Below are 16,108 nucleotides of genomic sequence, written 5' to 3' on the forward strand. Positions count from 1 at the left end.
TATAAGTGCTGTTCATCTGTGTGTGTGGTTTTTTTTTTTTTTTTTTTTTTTTTCCATTTCTGGAAGAAATAAAATCTTCTAAATTGCTTTACAACTCGTAGCTCTGGCGAACAGGTTCATGTGCATGATATAGTAATCAAAGATTTGGAGATTAGAATACCCATAAAGGAAGATTTCCTCCAAAACAAAACACTTTGCATAAACTGAAATGTTTTTAAAAATAATAATAAGTCCAGCTGTGTTTGTTTTACTAGTACTTGATGTGCTATGACCTAAACCAGTGGTCTCCAAACTGCGGCCCGAGGGCCTGATGCGGCCCTTTGCTTGCCTTAATCCGGCCCTTGGAGCACTATCCCTCCCAATGATACGAGACACTATCCTGCCATCTGACACCGACAATGGAGCACCATTTCTCCCACTGACACTACTAATGGGGCACTATTCCTCCCTATGATTCCAGCAATGGGGCACTATTCCTCCCCCACTGAGGCCAGGAAAATTTTCACTCACGCTGGCCAAAGGCTGGCCCTCCAAGAGTCTGAAGGACAATAAACCGGCCCTTTGTTTAGAATGTTTGGAGACCCCTGACCTAAACGTTGGAAACATTTATAGACCCACGCCTAAATTTAATGAAAAAAGGGAGAAGGGAAAGGGGAGCAGTATCCTCACATGTAGTGAGCATGTGGACACTGACTGGTAAGGCAGGTGCCACGTCCTATTTAAGTATGAGGAAGGAATAAACTGGGGGCAAGTTATTGGACTTTTCAGGCACAATACGTTGTAAAGGATGTAGTCGTACAGAGAATTTTCTCTAAAAAAATAGATTTATTTAGACACAAAAGTGCAATTTGACATTAAAATTGGACGTTCCATAGGAACTAGCAAACTATTTACACATGGCAAAGTGCCCCCAGAGTGACACAGGAACTTATGCACTAATATTAAATTCAAGAATACAAAAATATATAGATAGTTTCGATTATAGAAATCAATTAAAACAGTATATAAAAAATAATAATCATGTGATTGTCAGACAGAGGAGGGTCAGACGTGGAAATGTCTGAAAGATGGATATTGCAATGTGGTGACTCTACCGGTTTCGCGCGTTTAACAGCGCTTTTTCACAGAGTCTTTTGAATAGTTTGAGAGAGTAATAAAACGTCTGTATAGTCCAATGGTATAGAGCTTGGGAAGGGTTAATTTCCTATAGTGAAGCTCAAGATAGGAGTCCGGGCTGCTGGACAGCTAAATAGATATAATATGACCCTTGAAAGTAAGGGATCTGGGATGGAACACTGCGCTGCCAACACAGGAAGACTAACAATAAACGTCCTTAAAAAAGGGGTTTTTTTTTTCTACAAAGTGGTAATGTTGAATCTTTATGAGCTGGTAGCTCAAAGTAAAGATAGTCGATCCTGGTAGCATAAATGGCAGCGTTTAAAATCCATCAGTCTCCCGGGAGACTGCAGCCTCCCACCCACATATACACCTATTTTATTCTTGTAAAACCTTCCCCCCCCCCCCCAAAAAAAAAAAAACTGTAACTGCTTGTGTAAATGCAGTGTGAGCTGGAGTTTGGCTTCAATTTGTTAATGTATCTAAATCTGCTAATATACCTAACACTCTCCTCTGCCCAGATTAGCAGCTCTGTTGTGCCCCTGTGCTCCTCCATTCAGGGAGGGGGCACTCCAATACAGGAGGGGTGAAAAATGGCCAGACTATCATGTGGAAACAGGGGAAAAAAGTAAAAAAAAAACACTAATTCAGCCACCACATCTAATGATAGCCAAGCTGCGATATATAAACTGTTTTGGTTTTGGGTTTATTACCGCTTTGAATCGGTTATTTTATTTTCACTTTCCACCTGCTTCCCTATTGTGAACAACAAAGCTGCCTTCCCAATAGCATACTATTAAACGGTGAAACCAAAAGGGGAAATGTGCGATAAATCAAATTAAACATGGTGCTACAACAATAAAATCAATCCATATAATAAAGTCCATAAATCAACTGTGGTGATCCCACGTCATAAAAATGTGATCTAATGACCCGTACACACGGTCTGACTTTTGACCGGCTAAAATCACATCGGAATTCCGACAGAATCCCATCGGAGTAAAAGAGAACATGTTCTCCATCTAAACTCCAACGGCATTCCTCAGAATTTCCGATGAAAAAAGTCCAATGGGGCATACACACGGTCTAAAGTTCTGATGGAAAAAGTCAGTCGGACTGTTTCCATCGTGAATTACGATCGTGTGTACGGGGCATTAGACTTGAAGAGTGATCCTCCAGCAAATCGCCTAGACCCCCACCAAAGTGAGAGATGCCCAATCACTGTAGCTCCAGTGACCTCTAAACCAGGGATCCTCAAACTACGGCCCTCCAGCTGTTGTAGAACTACACATCCCATGAGGCATTGTAACACACTGACATTCAAAGACATGACTAGGCATGATGGGAATTGTAGTTCCTGGACAACTGGAGGGCCATAGTTTGAAGATCCCTGATCTAAACAAATAAAAGTCAGCAAGCTCTTCAGGATAATAATTTGGCTCCTCAGAATTGATCAGTCTTCCATTAGGTCTCCAGATATTTCCTAGTCTCCCTCTCTCTCTTTAATGACATCACCACCATAAACCAAAAAGAAACTTCCAGCCGCCATCACTTCCGGTTTTATCTGATGTCACATCCATCCTGAACGTCCTGGTGGTGGAACCCACATCGATCCCGCGAGGCAGAAGCGAGACGGTAATCAAAACACAAGGCAGTATACGTTTGTGCCGAGTCAGGGCACACCTATATGTAAATGCAATACTTTTTTATGTCTTGTAATATGGTGTATAAACATACTACACTGTAGTATGTCTTTGGTTTATGGTGGTGATGTCATTGAAGAGAGAGAGGGAGACTAGCTATGAGGAAAGATTAGAGGAACTAAATTTATTCACTCTTGAGAAGAGGAGAATAAGGGGGGATATGATCAACATGTACAAATATATAAGAGGTCCATATAGTGAACTTGGTGTTGAGTTATTCACTTTTTACGGTAAACACTGAGGACAAGGGGGCACTCTTTACGTCTAGAGGAAAGGAGATTTCATCTCCAAATACGGAAAGGTTTTTTCACAGTAAGAGCTGTGAACATGTGGAACAGACTCCCTCCAGAGGTGGCCAGCTCAGTAGATTGCGTTAAGAAAGGCCTGGATACTTTCCTAAATGTACATAAAATAACTGAGTACTAAGATTTGTAGGTAAAGTTGATCCAGGGGAAATCCGATTGCCTCTCGGGGGATCAGGAAGGAATTTTTTTCCCTGCTGTAGCAAATTGGATCATGCTCTGCTGGGGTTTTTTTTTTTTTTTTTTTTTTTTGCCTCCCTCTGGATCAACTGTGGGTATAGAATTTGGTATATGGGATTGTACGATCATTTTTATTTTATTTATTTTTTATGTTTGAACTAGATGGACTTGTGTCTTTTTTCAACCTGACTAACTATATAGCTATGTAATTAAGAAATATCTGGAGAACTAGGGGCCAGATTCACGTAGATGAGCGGCGGCGTAACGTATCGTAGATACGTTACACCGCTGCAATTTTTCATCGCAAGTGCCTGATTCACAAAGCACTTGCGATGAAAACCTACGCCGGCGCAAGGCGGGCCAATTTAAATGGGCGTGTGCCATTTAAATTAGGCACCCTACCGCGCATGCTCCGTTTCCGAACTCCCGCCGTGCTTTGCGCGCTGTGACGTCATTTTTTCGAACGGCGACGCGCGTAGCGTAATTCCGTATTCCCAGACGGCTTACGCAAACGACGTTATTTTTTAAATTTCGACGTGGGAACGACGGCCATACTTTATACAGCAATACGATTGCTGTGTAAAGTTAAGGCACCAAAAAAAACTACTAACTTTGAGACGGGAAACTAGACTAGCGGCGACGTAGCGAACGCGAAAAATCGTTGGGAATCGCCGTAACTCCTAATTTGCATACCCGACGCTGGTTTACGACGCGAACTCCCCCCAGCGGCGGCCACGGTATTGCATCCTAAGATCCGACAGTGTAAAACAATTCTACCTGTCGGATCTTATGGATATCTATGTGTAACTGATTCTATGAATCAGTCGCATAGATAGAACAACAGATACGACGGCGTATCAGGAGATACGCCGTCATATCTGCTCTGTGAATCTGGCCCTAAGACTGTGACCGATTCTGAGGGGCCAAATCAATATCCCAAAGCGCTTACTTGCCTTTATTAGTTTAAAGGTCACTGGAGCTACGGTGAGTGGGCACTCCTCACTTTGGTGGTCTAGGTGATTTGCTGGAGGATCACTTCAGATATAAGAAGATGACGTTTTTATGGTGTGGGATCATCACAGTTGATTTTATGAACTTGATTATATGGACTTTTTTATTATTGTTGCACCATGTTTAAATTGATTTAGCACACATTTCCTCTTTTTGGTTTCTCTGTTTAATAGATGAGATTTGGCTTGGTTTATATGAGCAGCAGACAATTCCTATCTGATACAGTGGCAGTTTTTTCTTTCCATAAATCTAGAATTGGTTATTCGTATTATTGAAGGAGTTGTAAAGGTACAAGTTTTTTTTTTATCTTAACGCATTAAGATGAAAAAACCTTTTGTGTGTAGCAGCCTCCCCAGCACCCCCTAATACTTACCCGAGCCCCATATCTGTCCAGCGATGTGCACGAGTCCCTAGAGCTGTCCGAGACTCTCCCTCCTGATTGGCTGAGACACAGCAGCGGTGCCATTGGCTCTTGTGGGTGTTAATCAAAGTCAGTTAGCCAATCCGATTAGAGAGGGGGCAGGGCTCCGTGTCTGAATGGACAGAGGGTGCCTCCATAGCTTGCTGGGAGGGCACTCAACAGGAGGGAGGGGCCAGGCGTAGCGAAGAAGCACCTGAGAAGGGGAGAATCCAGGCTGCTCTGTGCAAATCCACTGCAACAGACAGGTAAGTATAACATGAAAAAGCACCCAGAGGCGATTCAGTTCGCATGCGTTGCGCTATACAAGTCATTCATTCATGTTTGTTGTGTTTTTTTTTTTACTTCTTTTTTTTTTTTTAACCACCAGCCGCCGTCATATAACGGCGGCAAGGTGGTTGCTTAACTGGGGTCCGCCGTTATGTAACGGCGCCCAGCAAAATCAGGAATGCGCACCGCCTCGGGCACGCACAAAGAAAATTCTGTGCGCGCCGGGTCTATGAGACCCGGCGCTACACAGATCGCGGTAATTGACCAATAACAACGGTCTTTTACCATGTGATCGCTCCGTCCAATGACGGCGCGATCACAATGTAAACAAAGGAGGTCAGAGAAAGTTCATCTCCTCTCCTCTCCTCACACAGTATCAGCAGGAGAGAAGAGGAGATAAACTGTGAGTGTTACATTGCCAATTAGTGCCACATCTGTGCCCAATAGTGCCACATCTGTGCCCAATAGTGCCACATCTGTGCCCAATAGTGCCACATCTGTGCCTAAAGTGCCACATCTGTGCCCAATAGAGCCACATCTGTGCCCAACTGTGCCACATCTGTGCCACACCAGTGTCACCAGAGCCGCACCAGTGTCACCAGAGCCGCACCAGTGCCACAACAGTCCTATACCAGTGCCACAACAGTGCCGTACCAGTGCCGCCTGTGCCCACCAGTGCTGTCTGTTCCCACTAGTGCCGCCTGTGCCCACCAGTGCCGCCTGTTCCCACCAGTGCCGCCTGTTCCCACCAGTGCCGCCTGTTCCCACCAGTGCCGCCTGTGCCACCAGTGCCGCCTGTGCCACCAGTGCCGCCTGTGCCCACCAGTGCTGCCTGTTCTGCTAATCAGTGCACACCTGTGCCCCACCAGAGCCACCTGTGCCCACCAGAGCCACCTGTGCCCACCAGAGCCACACCCGTGCCACTACAGTGCACATAAGTGCCACCTGTGTCCACCAGTGCCACCACAGTGCTCTGCAGTACAGCCTCACCAGCCACCAGTATGGCAAAAAAAATCTTTACCGGTGAGCAGGCCTACCAGCGTCTACTAGCCATGAGAGCAGCGAGGAGTCTCTGTCTGATTCGGATTCGGCCTATGAACCCGTTATAGACAGTGGGTCTGATTCCGAATCTGAAGAGGAACGTGTGCCCAGGAAAAGAAGGGGTGCTGGCGTGGAGAAGCGGCCTACTCCCAGACGCGCTGTGCCGTCCACCTCAAGCGCTGTGCCGTCCACCTCAAGCGCTGTGCCGTCCACCTCAAGCGCTGTGCCGTCCACCTCAAGCGATGTGCCGTCCACCTCAAGCGATGTGCCGTCCACCTCAAGCGATGTGCCGTCCACCTCAAGCGATGTGCCGTCCACCTCAAGCGCTGTGCCGTCCACCACAAGCGCTGTGCCACTGCAACAAAGCCCAGGCACCAGTAGGGTGTCATCTCAGCCCCAAAGGGATAGGGGCCATGCCAGCCTTCCCTATGGCCTTCAAAACCCCCTGTGGCTTCCCCCTAATTCCGGAGCAGCAAATATCCCCCCTTTCACTGCCCAGCCAGGTGTCCAGGTAAACACCGAAAACTTTTCCATGCTTAATTTTTTTAATTTACTTTTCACCGAAGATTTGCTATCCTTCATTGTGGCCCAGTGCAATCTCTACGCACAACAGTACATAAGAAGCAACCCTGGTTCCAGATATGCCCGCCCCTTTGAGTGGAGAGAACTCACCGTGGAGGAATTTAACATTTTCTTAGGCCTAACTTTTTCTATGGGACTTTCAAAAAAAAAACAATTGTACTCCTACTGGTCCACCAAACCCATTCACCACATTCCAATCTTCTCCTCCCTTATGCTAAGATCCCGATATTTAATAATTATGCGGTTCCTCCACTTTAACGACAACGCCCAGTGCCCTCCCCGAAATGACCCTGCTTTTGACAAGCTATATAAAATTCGGCCACTTCTAAATTTTTTCTCTCAACAATTTCCCCAATTATATACCCCTGACCAGAACATATCCGTGGATGAGTCCCTTGTCAAATTCTCAGGCAGGCTGGGCATCAAGCAGTTCATCCCCAGCAAAAGGGCCCGATATGGGGTCAAAATGTACAAGCTTTGCGACAGAGCCACAGGGTACCTCTACTCATTCATGGTGTATGAAGGAAAGGACTCCCAACTGCATCCCCCTGAATGCCCAGAGTATATCGGAGTCAGCAGAAAAGTAGTCTGGGATCTGATCTATCCACTCTTTGGAAAGGGATACCACCTTTATGTGGATAATTTCTACACCAGCTTGCCCCTGTTTCGCTGTCTTTACCTTAGGAATACCCCAGCATGTGGCACAGTAAGACCCAATAGAAAAGGCTTCCCGCAAAAACTGGTGAATGAAAAGCTCAGACGAGGGGAGTCTGCAGCATTGAGGAACCAGGAGATATTGGCTGTCAGGTGGAGGGACAAACGGAACGTCCACATGCTCTCATCAATCCACAATGACACCCACGTGGAAGTCCCCAAAAGAACCGGCCCAATCCAAAAACCAAAATGCATATATGACTATAATTTGTTCATGGGGGGAGTGGACTTCAATGACCAGATGTTAGAACCCTACCTGCCCACAAGAAAATCCCGCCACTGGTATAAGAAAGTGTCCATTTATTTTTTTAGTTTGGCCTTCTATAATTCCTATGTAATCTACAAAAAATCATCAGAGAACCCCGTATCATATCTGGATTATCAAGAAGAAGTCATCACCGCCCTTTTGTACCCTGAAAACCCACCGGAAAACATTCGCTCTGATTCTGTGAGCAGACTCCACGAGCGTCACTTCCCTGAGAAAACCGTCCCCCAAGAATCAGGCCACAGAAATCGGAAGAGGTGCCGGGTGTGCTCCAGAAGAGGAATTCGAAAAGACACCACGTATTACTGTCCCGATTGTCCTTCCCAACCAGGCCTCTGTATTGGTACATGTTTCCGCCGTTACCATACGTTTCTACATTATTAGGGACGTATGGTAAACGCAATTCTCATTTCCTGTAATTTCCCCCCACACCCCTTATGCCACTGCACTGACATACCTCTGCCTTCCCCGGAACCGACCATGGCCTGTTATACGACCACTCTTTTGCCTAACCCTAAACATACTTCTGCCTTCTCTGGAACTGACCCTGGCTTGTTATACGACCACTCTTTTGCCTAACCCTAAACTGTACCTACCTCTGCCTGCTCTGGAACTGACCCTGGACTGTTTGACCACGTTTTTTGCCTGCCCCTTGGATTGATCTTTTACCCTGCTATACTAGTGGGAACACAGGGGTCTCACATATGTGAGGGGCTCCAGAATTGTTTTTCTGGATGAAAAAAAAATTTTTTTAGTTTTCTCATTCCCGGATTAGGGTCTGGTTGCCCGGAGGCTTCAAAGAGATTTGGGTGGGAGAAGCCTCTACCCCTGTCCCCATTCTTTCCTGGCCCGCTACTTGGACCATGTTCCTACCAGGACGAATATTTTGGCACTGCTGGCACTGTACCGACTATGGACAACATTCCTGCCTGCTGCCTGCTGCCTGGACAATTCCATTCACTGTCGCTGACCAGTGATCACGTCTCTGCCTGCTGCCTGGATCAGGGTTCTCCTTCTGTGGACAATTGCACTACTAAAACCACAGGTAATCATCTTTTTTTTTTTTACCCATTACTCAGCAGAATGTATTTTAGGGTGTAATTCTTGGTATGTACATGCTGTGTTAGAAATATGAAGGGCCTTCAAAAATGTGATAGATTGTAAGGAAATTGGATGTGTAATTTATGTCCCTAGAACACCTGATGGTGCTTCTTGGATGTTAGGCCTCTGTATGTGGCCAGGCTGTTTAAAAGTCTCACACATGTGGTATCGCCATATTCAGGAGGAGCAGCAGAATATATTTTGGGGTGTAATTTTTTCTATGTACATGCTATGTGTTGGAAATATTCTATAAATGGACAACTTTCTGTAAAAAAAAATAAGTTTTTATTTTTTCCCACATTTTCCAAAAACATCTGGAAAAAAAAGAACCGTTCAAAAGACTCATTATGCCTCTTAGATTATACGTTGGGGTGTTAGCTTTCCAAAATGGGGTCACTTTGTGGGCGTTTCCATTGTCCTGGTGCTCCAGGGCCTTCAAAAGTGTAATAGGTGGTTGAGAGATTAGATGTGTAATTTATGCTTCTAGAATGCTAGAAGTTGCTACTTCGGTGTTGGGCCTCTGTATGTGGCCACGCTGTGTAAAAGTCTCACACATGTGGTATCGCCATACTCAGGAGGAGCAGCAGAACATATTTTGGGGTGTCATTTGTGGAATATACATGCCATGTGAGAGAAACAACCTGTTATAATGACATTATGGTGTGAAAAAAATAAAATAAAAAAAAATCTTCATTTTGCAAAGAATTGTGGGAAAAAATTACAACTTCAAAAAACTAACTATGCCTCTTACGAACTACCTTGGAATGTCTACTTTCCAAAAAGGGGTCATTTGGGGGGTATTTGTACTTTACTGGCTTGTTAGGGTCTCAAGAAATGAGATAGGCTGTCAGTACATCAGATGTGATCAAATTGATCAATTTTCAGTAATTGGTACCATAGCTTGTAGACCCTATAACTCCCACCCAGACTAAATAATATCCCAATTTTTTTTTTATTATTACCAAAGATATGTAGCAGTATACATTTTAGGCCAAATTTATGAAGAAAAAATACTTTTTTGCTAAATTTTATAATAGAAATGAAGAAAAATTCATTTTTTTACCAAATTTTCGTTCTTTTTTCATTTATAGCGAAAAAAATAAAAACCGCAGAGGTGATCAAATACCATCAAAAGAAAGCTCTATTTGTGGGAAAAAAAGGACAAAAATTTCATTTGGTTAGTGTTGTATGACCGAGTTATTGTCATTCAAAACGTGAGAGCACCGAAAGCTGAAAATTGGTCTGGTTATTAAGTAGGTTTAAGTGCCCAGTTGTCAAGTGGTTAAACAAGACTTTACAGTGACTTTAAGTCCATTTTGGTTAAGACTAATCAGAGAGGGAGGTCCCAAGCATGGGCATCGCTTTTTATATGCCCGGAACAATAAAGTTTACTACGCTGGAGATTTTGGTGTGCAGACAGTCCCTTTTCTGTTTTGTACAGCCTTGCAGAAACGGAATGAAGAAGGCACCATTTACATGTTTCTGTCAGATACATTACTGCTGGGTCACTGATAAGAGTGCATCAAGACCATCCATATAGCCACAGTTGTTTTCCAGGACCACACGCCAATATAGTGAATCCAAAGTGGCTTCAGCAGTCTCTCCATCCATCAGGAAAGCCCCTCTAACATTTCACCCATAGAGGACCTAATCATAGGGGCCTCTATGGTTTGTGATTCACTTTATTGGGGGGGGCCTGGGAAACATTTGTGGCTGTTGCTACAGCCTGTTTAATTTGTCATCATTTTTCAAATCCTTTGCACCATTTTAGATCTATGTGCTTTGGGTTATTCACTTTTCATCATAATTTCACAGCATAAACTACCTGCACAGAATCCGCCTGGTAGATCAACAGCTGTAAAAGCACAAGTAGCAGATAGCGATGAGGAAGAGCTGCCCTGGTGCTGTATCTGTAACGAGGATGCCGTCCTGCGCTGCCACAGTTGTGATGACGATCTATATTGCAAGAGATGTTTCAGGTACTGTTGTAACCATTATCCCTATTTGAGTTTTGTTTACTGGAAGTGGATATTAAATTTCACATTCTGATTTATGTTCTTGTAGAGCTGGGCGTTTTTTTTTCCCATAAAAAAAAAATCGATTTACGATTCTAATCAAGTGTTTTTTTTTTATGGACACGGCGCTGGTCCTGAGGAGCTGCGGGCAGGAGTTTTTATTCAAGGCTGCGGCTTCGGCCGCGGCTTCAGCCTAGTCCGCGGCGTCCGGTCTCATGGACTAGGCTGAAGCCGCGGCCTTGCCTAAAAACTCCTGCCCACAGCTCCTCAAGACCGGCGCGGTGTCAGCGGCGGTCCTGAGGAGTTTCGGGCAGGAGTTTTTAGGCGAGGCTGCGGCTTCAGCCTAGTCCATGGTGTCCAGCCTCACGGACTAGGCCGAAGCTGCGGCCTCGCCTAAAAACTCCTGCCCACAGCTCCTCAGGGCCGGCGCGGCACCGGTCCAGGGAAAAAAAAATCGAACAAACCGATTTTTAGAAAATATGAATCGATTTGACCTACCAACTCAAGAGTCATTAACACAGATGCATTTATCAAGAGGGCCATGTTTATCCACCCCGCAGGGATAGGTGGTCTGTGCAGTTGCTTGCAGCCAGTCTGTTATGACATGCTGACACTAGCTTAGTTCTTCACTGATCTTCCTGCACATTCCCGAGTGTACATCAGTGCAGGACCATTTCATGACTCTCAGCACAGTCTGCCTGTGTTCAGAGTCGTGCTTCCGTCGTGCTTGAAGATCTGTGCAGCTGTCAGCCTGTCATTGATTTTAACTGGCTTGGTGCACGGACCACCAGGCTGATTTAAACGTGGCCCTCCCTCTGCATGGTTTTATTGATCAGTGCGTCCATGTAAATTAGCCCTTAATAGTCAGTATTACATTGTATATCCCTGTATATTGTGGTTGTTTAGGTGCCTATCTAATAGTTTTTGTATCAATGCCCCCTGCTGAGACCACTGGCTGTGGAAGGGAATTCCACATCCTTGCCGCTCTTAAGCCTCGTACACATGCTCGGTTTACTCGGCAAGAAACGGCAAGAAAACTGCTGGCAGAGCTTTCTTGCCGAGTATACCGAGCGTGTGTATGAGGCTTTCAGGTTTCTCGTTAAGACAACTGCCTAAAATCTCGATGAGAAAAATAGAGAACCTGCTCTCTATTTTCTCTTCGTGATTCTCGGAAGTGTTTTCCTGCCGAGAAACCTGAGAGTGTGTATACTTACCTGTCACCGTGGAAACCTGCGCATACTCGAAATGACTTTGACGCATGCGCGGTAGCTTCCTAGGTAAAGGTAGGGTGCAGCAAGATGGCGGCGACAGCATCGAATGTGACAAGTGCATGCTCGTCATACGCGATGACGTCACCGTGTTCTTGCCTTTCAAAAGAACCGCGGTTCTTTTGAAAGGAGTGTCTGTACACTCGGGCAGCAAGAGATTCTTGCCAAGAATCTCGTCAGGAAAAACTACGTTTTTTTCCTGATGAGATTCTGGACCATGAGTACAGGGCTTTACAGTAAAGAACCCTGTAAAAATGTTATTTTTAATTCAAAATTAGTGTTGTAGTAGTGCTTCCAATTTTTACCAGACAAGTAACTTGCATTATTCATTTTACTGCTATTTTAGGGAGGGACATGACAAATTTGACCAGAAGGATCATCAGACATCCATATATCGCCCACCTCAGAAGAAAAAAGGGAGATAATGTTATTTACGGTTCCAGGACTTCATCTGTGCTTTCTAAGAGCTTTGTGTGTCTACTGTTCCTCATACAGTATTGTTCTGCCGTGTCTGTAGCCTGAAAAATGTTCACATATGTATTTATCTCATGTTTCATTGTAACTTGGCTTTCTTTTCTGACATAAAATAATTCTCATTCTCAAAGAAACCCTGTTGCCAACTTGCAACTTGCCAACTCGCAGTGTTTTTTTTCCTTTCCATATTATTGTTATTTGTTTTCATTCGCTCTCGTCGTGTCTTTTATACTTGCCAGACAATTTGACTACTCTAGAAGGGTGTGTTTCCTAGCACAGCCCCCCTCTTTGCATGTCATAGCCATTTTTTTTCTGGGAGTGTCTGATTACTCTCCTTGCTTGCCTAGCTACTTTGTTGCTCTTTTCACTTTTTCTGCATAACCTTTTATTTAGCTGCTGGGGGAGGGATGAAGGGGAATACTATAGAGCAGTGATGGCGAACCTTGGCAACCCAGATGTTTTGAAACTACATTTCCCATGATGCTCAGTCACTTTGCAGTGTACTGGAGCATAATGGGAAATGTAGTTCCAAAACATCTGGGGTGCCAAGGTTCGCCATCACTGCTATAGAGTGTCCATTGAGTGACAGCACTGAATCTGTGGTTGCTAACATCACATCCAAAATGGTGGAACTCTACATTTTGTTTTGGGGCAATTATAAGGTCTACATAAGGGGGGCTTTTACAGGTAAGTAACATGCATGAGATGCTGTATGTTAAATGCACATATAGTCTGGTGTCAAGATTTTTGTTGAAATGGATGGACTGGCGACAGGGTCTCTTTAACTCCTTGGCGCCAGCCGTACGCAAATATGCAGCCTCTTTGCGTGAATTGCTCCAATACACCTGTGCCAATAGTGCTCAAAGCACAGTTGCCATTGCCTAACCGAAAGCTCCCGATCGTTTCTTGCATTCAGAATTTTTTAGACCACATGACCGCAGTGACAGCCAGATACGGCAGTCATGTGATCTTAAGCGCCCCGCCTTCCGGCATCATAAACCTCTTAAAGGGCCAGGAAGCTGACACTCAGGTTTAAATTGTTGTGGCACAAAAGAAGGGCTTGACATGGAATGCAAAATCTGGAGATGTGAACACTTTAGTATGGGTCGATCTGGTTAAAATTTTAAATGTGTATTGGGATTACTTACGCCAAGCGGTCGTAAACCATAAAAAAAATAAAAATGGTCCCCTGCAGGATAATAGCGTAATGTGCTATTACAGGTGCATCTTATAAAATTTTAATATCATCAAAAAGTAAATTTATTACAGTAATTCAATAAAAAATCAAACTCCTTATATTTTATATAGATCCATTACGCACAGAGTGATATATTTTAAACATTTGGTAACATTTTGATGATTAGGGCTTACAGCTACTGAAAACCCCAAATTCAGTATCTCAGAAAATTTAAATTTTATAGAAGACCATTTAAAAACAGGATTTATTAATACAGAAATGTTGGCTTACAGAAAAGTATGTCCGTGTACAGTATATTATGCTCTCAATACTTGGTCGGGCTCCTTTTGCATGAATTACTTCATTAATGCGGCACTTCATGGAGGCGATCAGCCTGTGGCACTGCTGTGGTGTTATGGAAGCACAGATTTCCTTGATAGCGGCTTTCAGCTCGTCTGCATTGTTGGGTCTGTTGTCTCTCATCTTCCTCTTGACAATACTCACAGATTCTCTCTGGGGTTTAGGTCAGGCGAGTTTGCTGGCCGATCAAGCACAGTGATACCACGATCATTAAACCAGGTATTGGTACTTTTGGCTGTGTGGGCAGGTGCCAAGTTCTGCTGGAAAATTAAATTAGCATTACCATAAAGCTGGTCAGCAGAGGGAAGCATGAAGTTCTCTAGAATCTCCTGGTAGAGGGCTGCAATGACTTTGGACTTGATTAAACACAGTGGCCTAACACCAGCAGATGACATGGCTCCCCAAATCATCAGACTGTGGAAACATTAGACTGGGCCTCATGCAATTTGGATTCTGTGAAAAGTGGAAAAGAACCCCACGCTAAGACTCTAATTAAACAACGAGCTGCTCCCCTCAAAGTGCAATGTGCTAACTTTGTGACATGTGGGTTGTATAAAGATATGGGGGGGCTAGATACAAAAATATGAATATAAACTATGTATTTGATAGTAAATGCATAAATTGCGAAATTAATACTTGACAACGTCATCACGACGAAACGTACGTCGAGGCACATCCCGGTCATGTGTTTACCTCCGGCCACTTCCTGCTTCTTAGGTGGAACGCACACCATACAGCGCAAGCATTACGACTGCTTCACCATTCACCTGGTTGACTTCTGCGTTTTTCCTCTGGTGCCGAGGCATAGGCACTTTTCCAAGTAAGAGACCATTTGGCTTGTCCTTGTTTTATTCATTTTATAATAAACGGAATCACCTGTCTTTTTAAAACAAGGGGTCATGGTGATCTGGTAAGTGTGCTACTTACCTTATCCACCTGGTGCAAGTGTGTCTTCATAAGATCTTTTTTTATGGTGTTGGTAAAAAAGACTTGGAACATCCATTGTTTATGGACATATCTTGATATATTATCCACTTTGATTGCTGTTCAACTTTATGCACTTAATTCACTTTAAAATCTGAAAAGTTCACTATGCACTTTATTATTAGTGTTTATCAATTGCGTTAGCACTTATCTTCTTGTTTACTGTAGTTAGGGTGTAGATATTGGAACGATTTGCATCCTGTTCAATTCACAGTTGTTGTATACACTTATCATTGTTGATTATGTTGTTTCAACTATTAATTTTGCAATTTATGCATTTACGATCGAACCCATCGTTTTGTATTCACATTTTTGTATCTAGCGCCCCCATATCTATATACAACCCACCAATTTGGATTCTGTGCCTCTCCACTCTTCCTCTATACTCTGGAACCTTGATTTCCAAAGTCCACAGTCTGTGATGATTTGAGGATTAGTGCTTGGATTGCACACAAATCCTTGACATTGCTGTTCTGTGTGACATCTTGGAGGACGGAGAGCAGTAAATTGGAGCCAAGCTGCCTCAGGCCACACTCCAGAATTAGTCTGTAATTATGCTCTGCCTTTTCAAGTGACTCGCATGTTTTAAACTTTAGAGCGAGAGCAAAGTTTCATTAACATTTTGTAAAGATTGGAATATTTTCAGTGTTTTACTTATAATGATTATCTGTAAGCAGCGTGATTAAAATGTAGGATTTTTTTATTTTGTTAAAGGGAGGGTTAGAACCTCGGACAAGTGTCCCTTTTTTTTTTTAATAAACTGGCCTTGTGTGCTGGTGACACTTACCACTGGGACAGAATACAATGGAAAATATCAATTTGGATTTTAGCATTAAACACCTGTTCTGGTGACAAATGTGAAAGCGTAACTTTTGTTGAGAGAAAAAACATTCCCCCCCACCCACCCCAAATAACCTTTGTTGCAGATCCTACATTTTTGTTATTCTAAAGAAATCCCTGTGTGTTTGTCTGTGTCTTTGGGCTAAGTGGGTCTAATGGAAGTGGTTTCATAATTATCAGTCTGTTGTGGCAGCTGCAGAGCACGAAGTAGGAAAGCTGCTGGGCCTGCATCTCTTTAGACATGTTCCTATTGGAAATATCCCACCAAGAAATCAAATTTTTGTTGC

The 16,108-nt window shown here is 43.8% G+C and overlaps 1 protein-coding gene across 3 annotated transcripts in view; it reads left to right on the forward strand.

Annotated features, from left to right (window-relative positions):
- Positions 1-12,594, forward strand: part of ZFYVE19 (zinc finger FYVE-type containing 19) — a 59,340-nt gene extending 46,746 nt beyond the window's left edge. For all 3 annotated transcript variants that reach the window (XM_040332951.1, XM_040332949.1, XM_040332950.1), the window contains 2 exons: positions 10,519-10,682; positions 12,333-12,594. In XM_040332951.1, the coding sequence (XP_040188885.1) occupies positions 10,519-10,682; positions 12,333-12,411 (243 nt within the window). In that variant the 3' untranslated portion in view covers positions 12,412-12,594. The remainder of the gene's footprint in view (positions 1-10,518; positions 10,683-12,332) is intronic.
- The last annotated feature ends 3,514 nt before the right edge of the window (positions 12,595-16,108 follow it).

This window comes from Rana temporaria, chromosome 13, assembly GCF_905171775.1.
Source record: "Rana temporaria chromosome 13, aRanTem1.1, whole genome shotgun sequence".
NCBI classification, from domain to species: domain Eukaryota; kingdom Metazoa; phylum Chordata; class Amphibia; order Anura; family Ranidae; genus Rana; species Rana temporaria.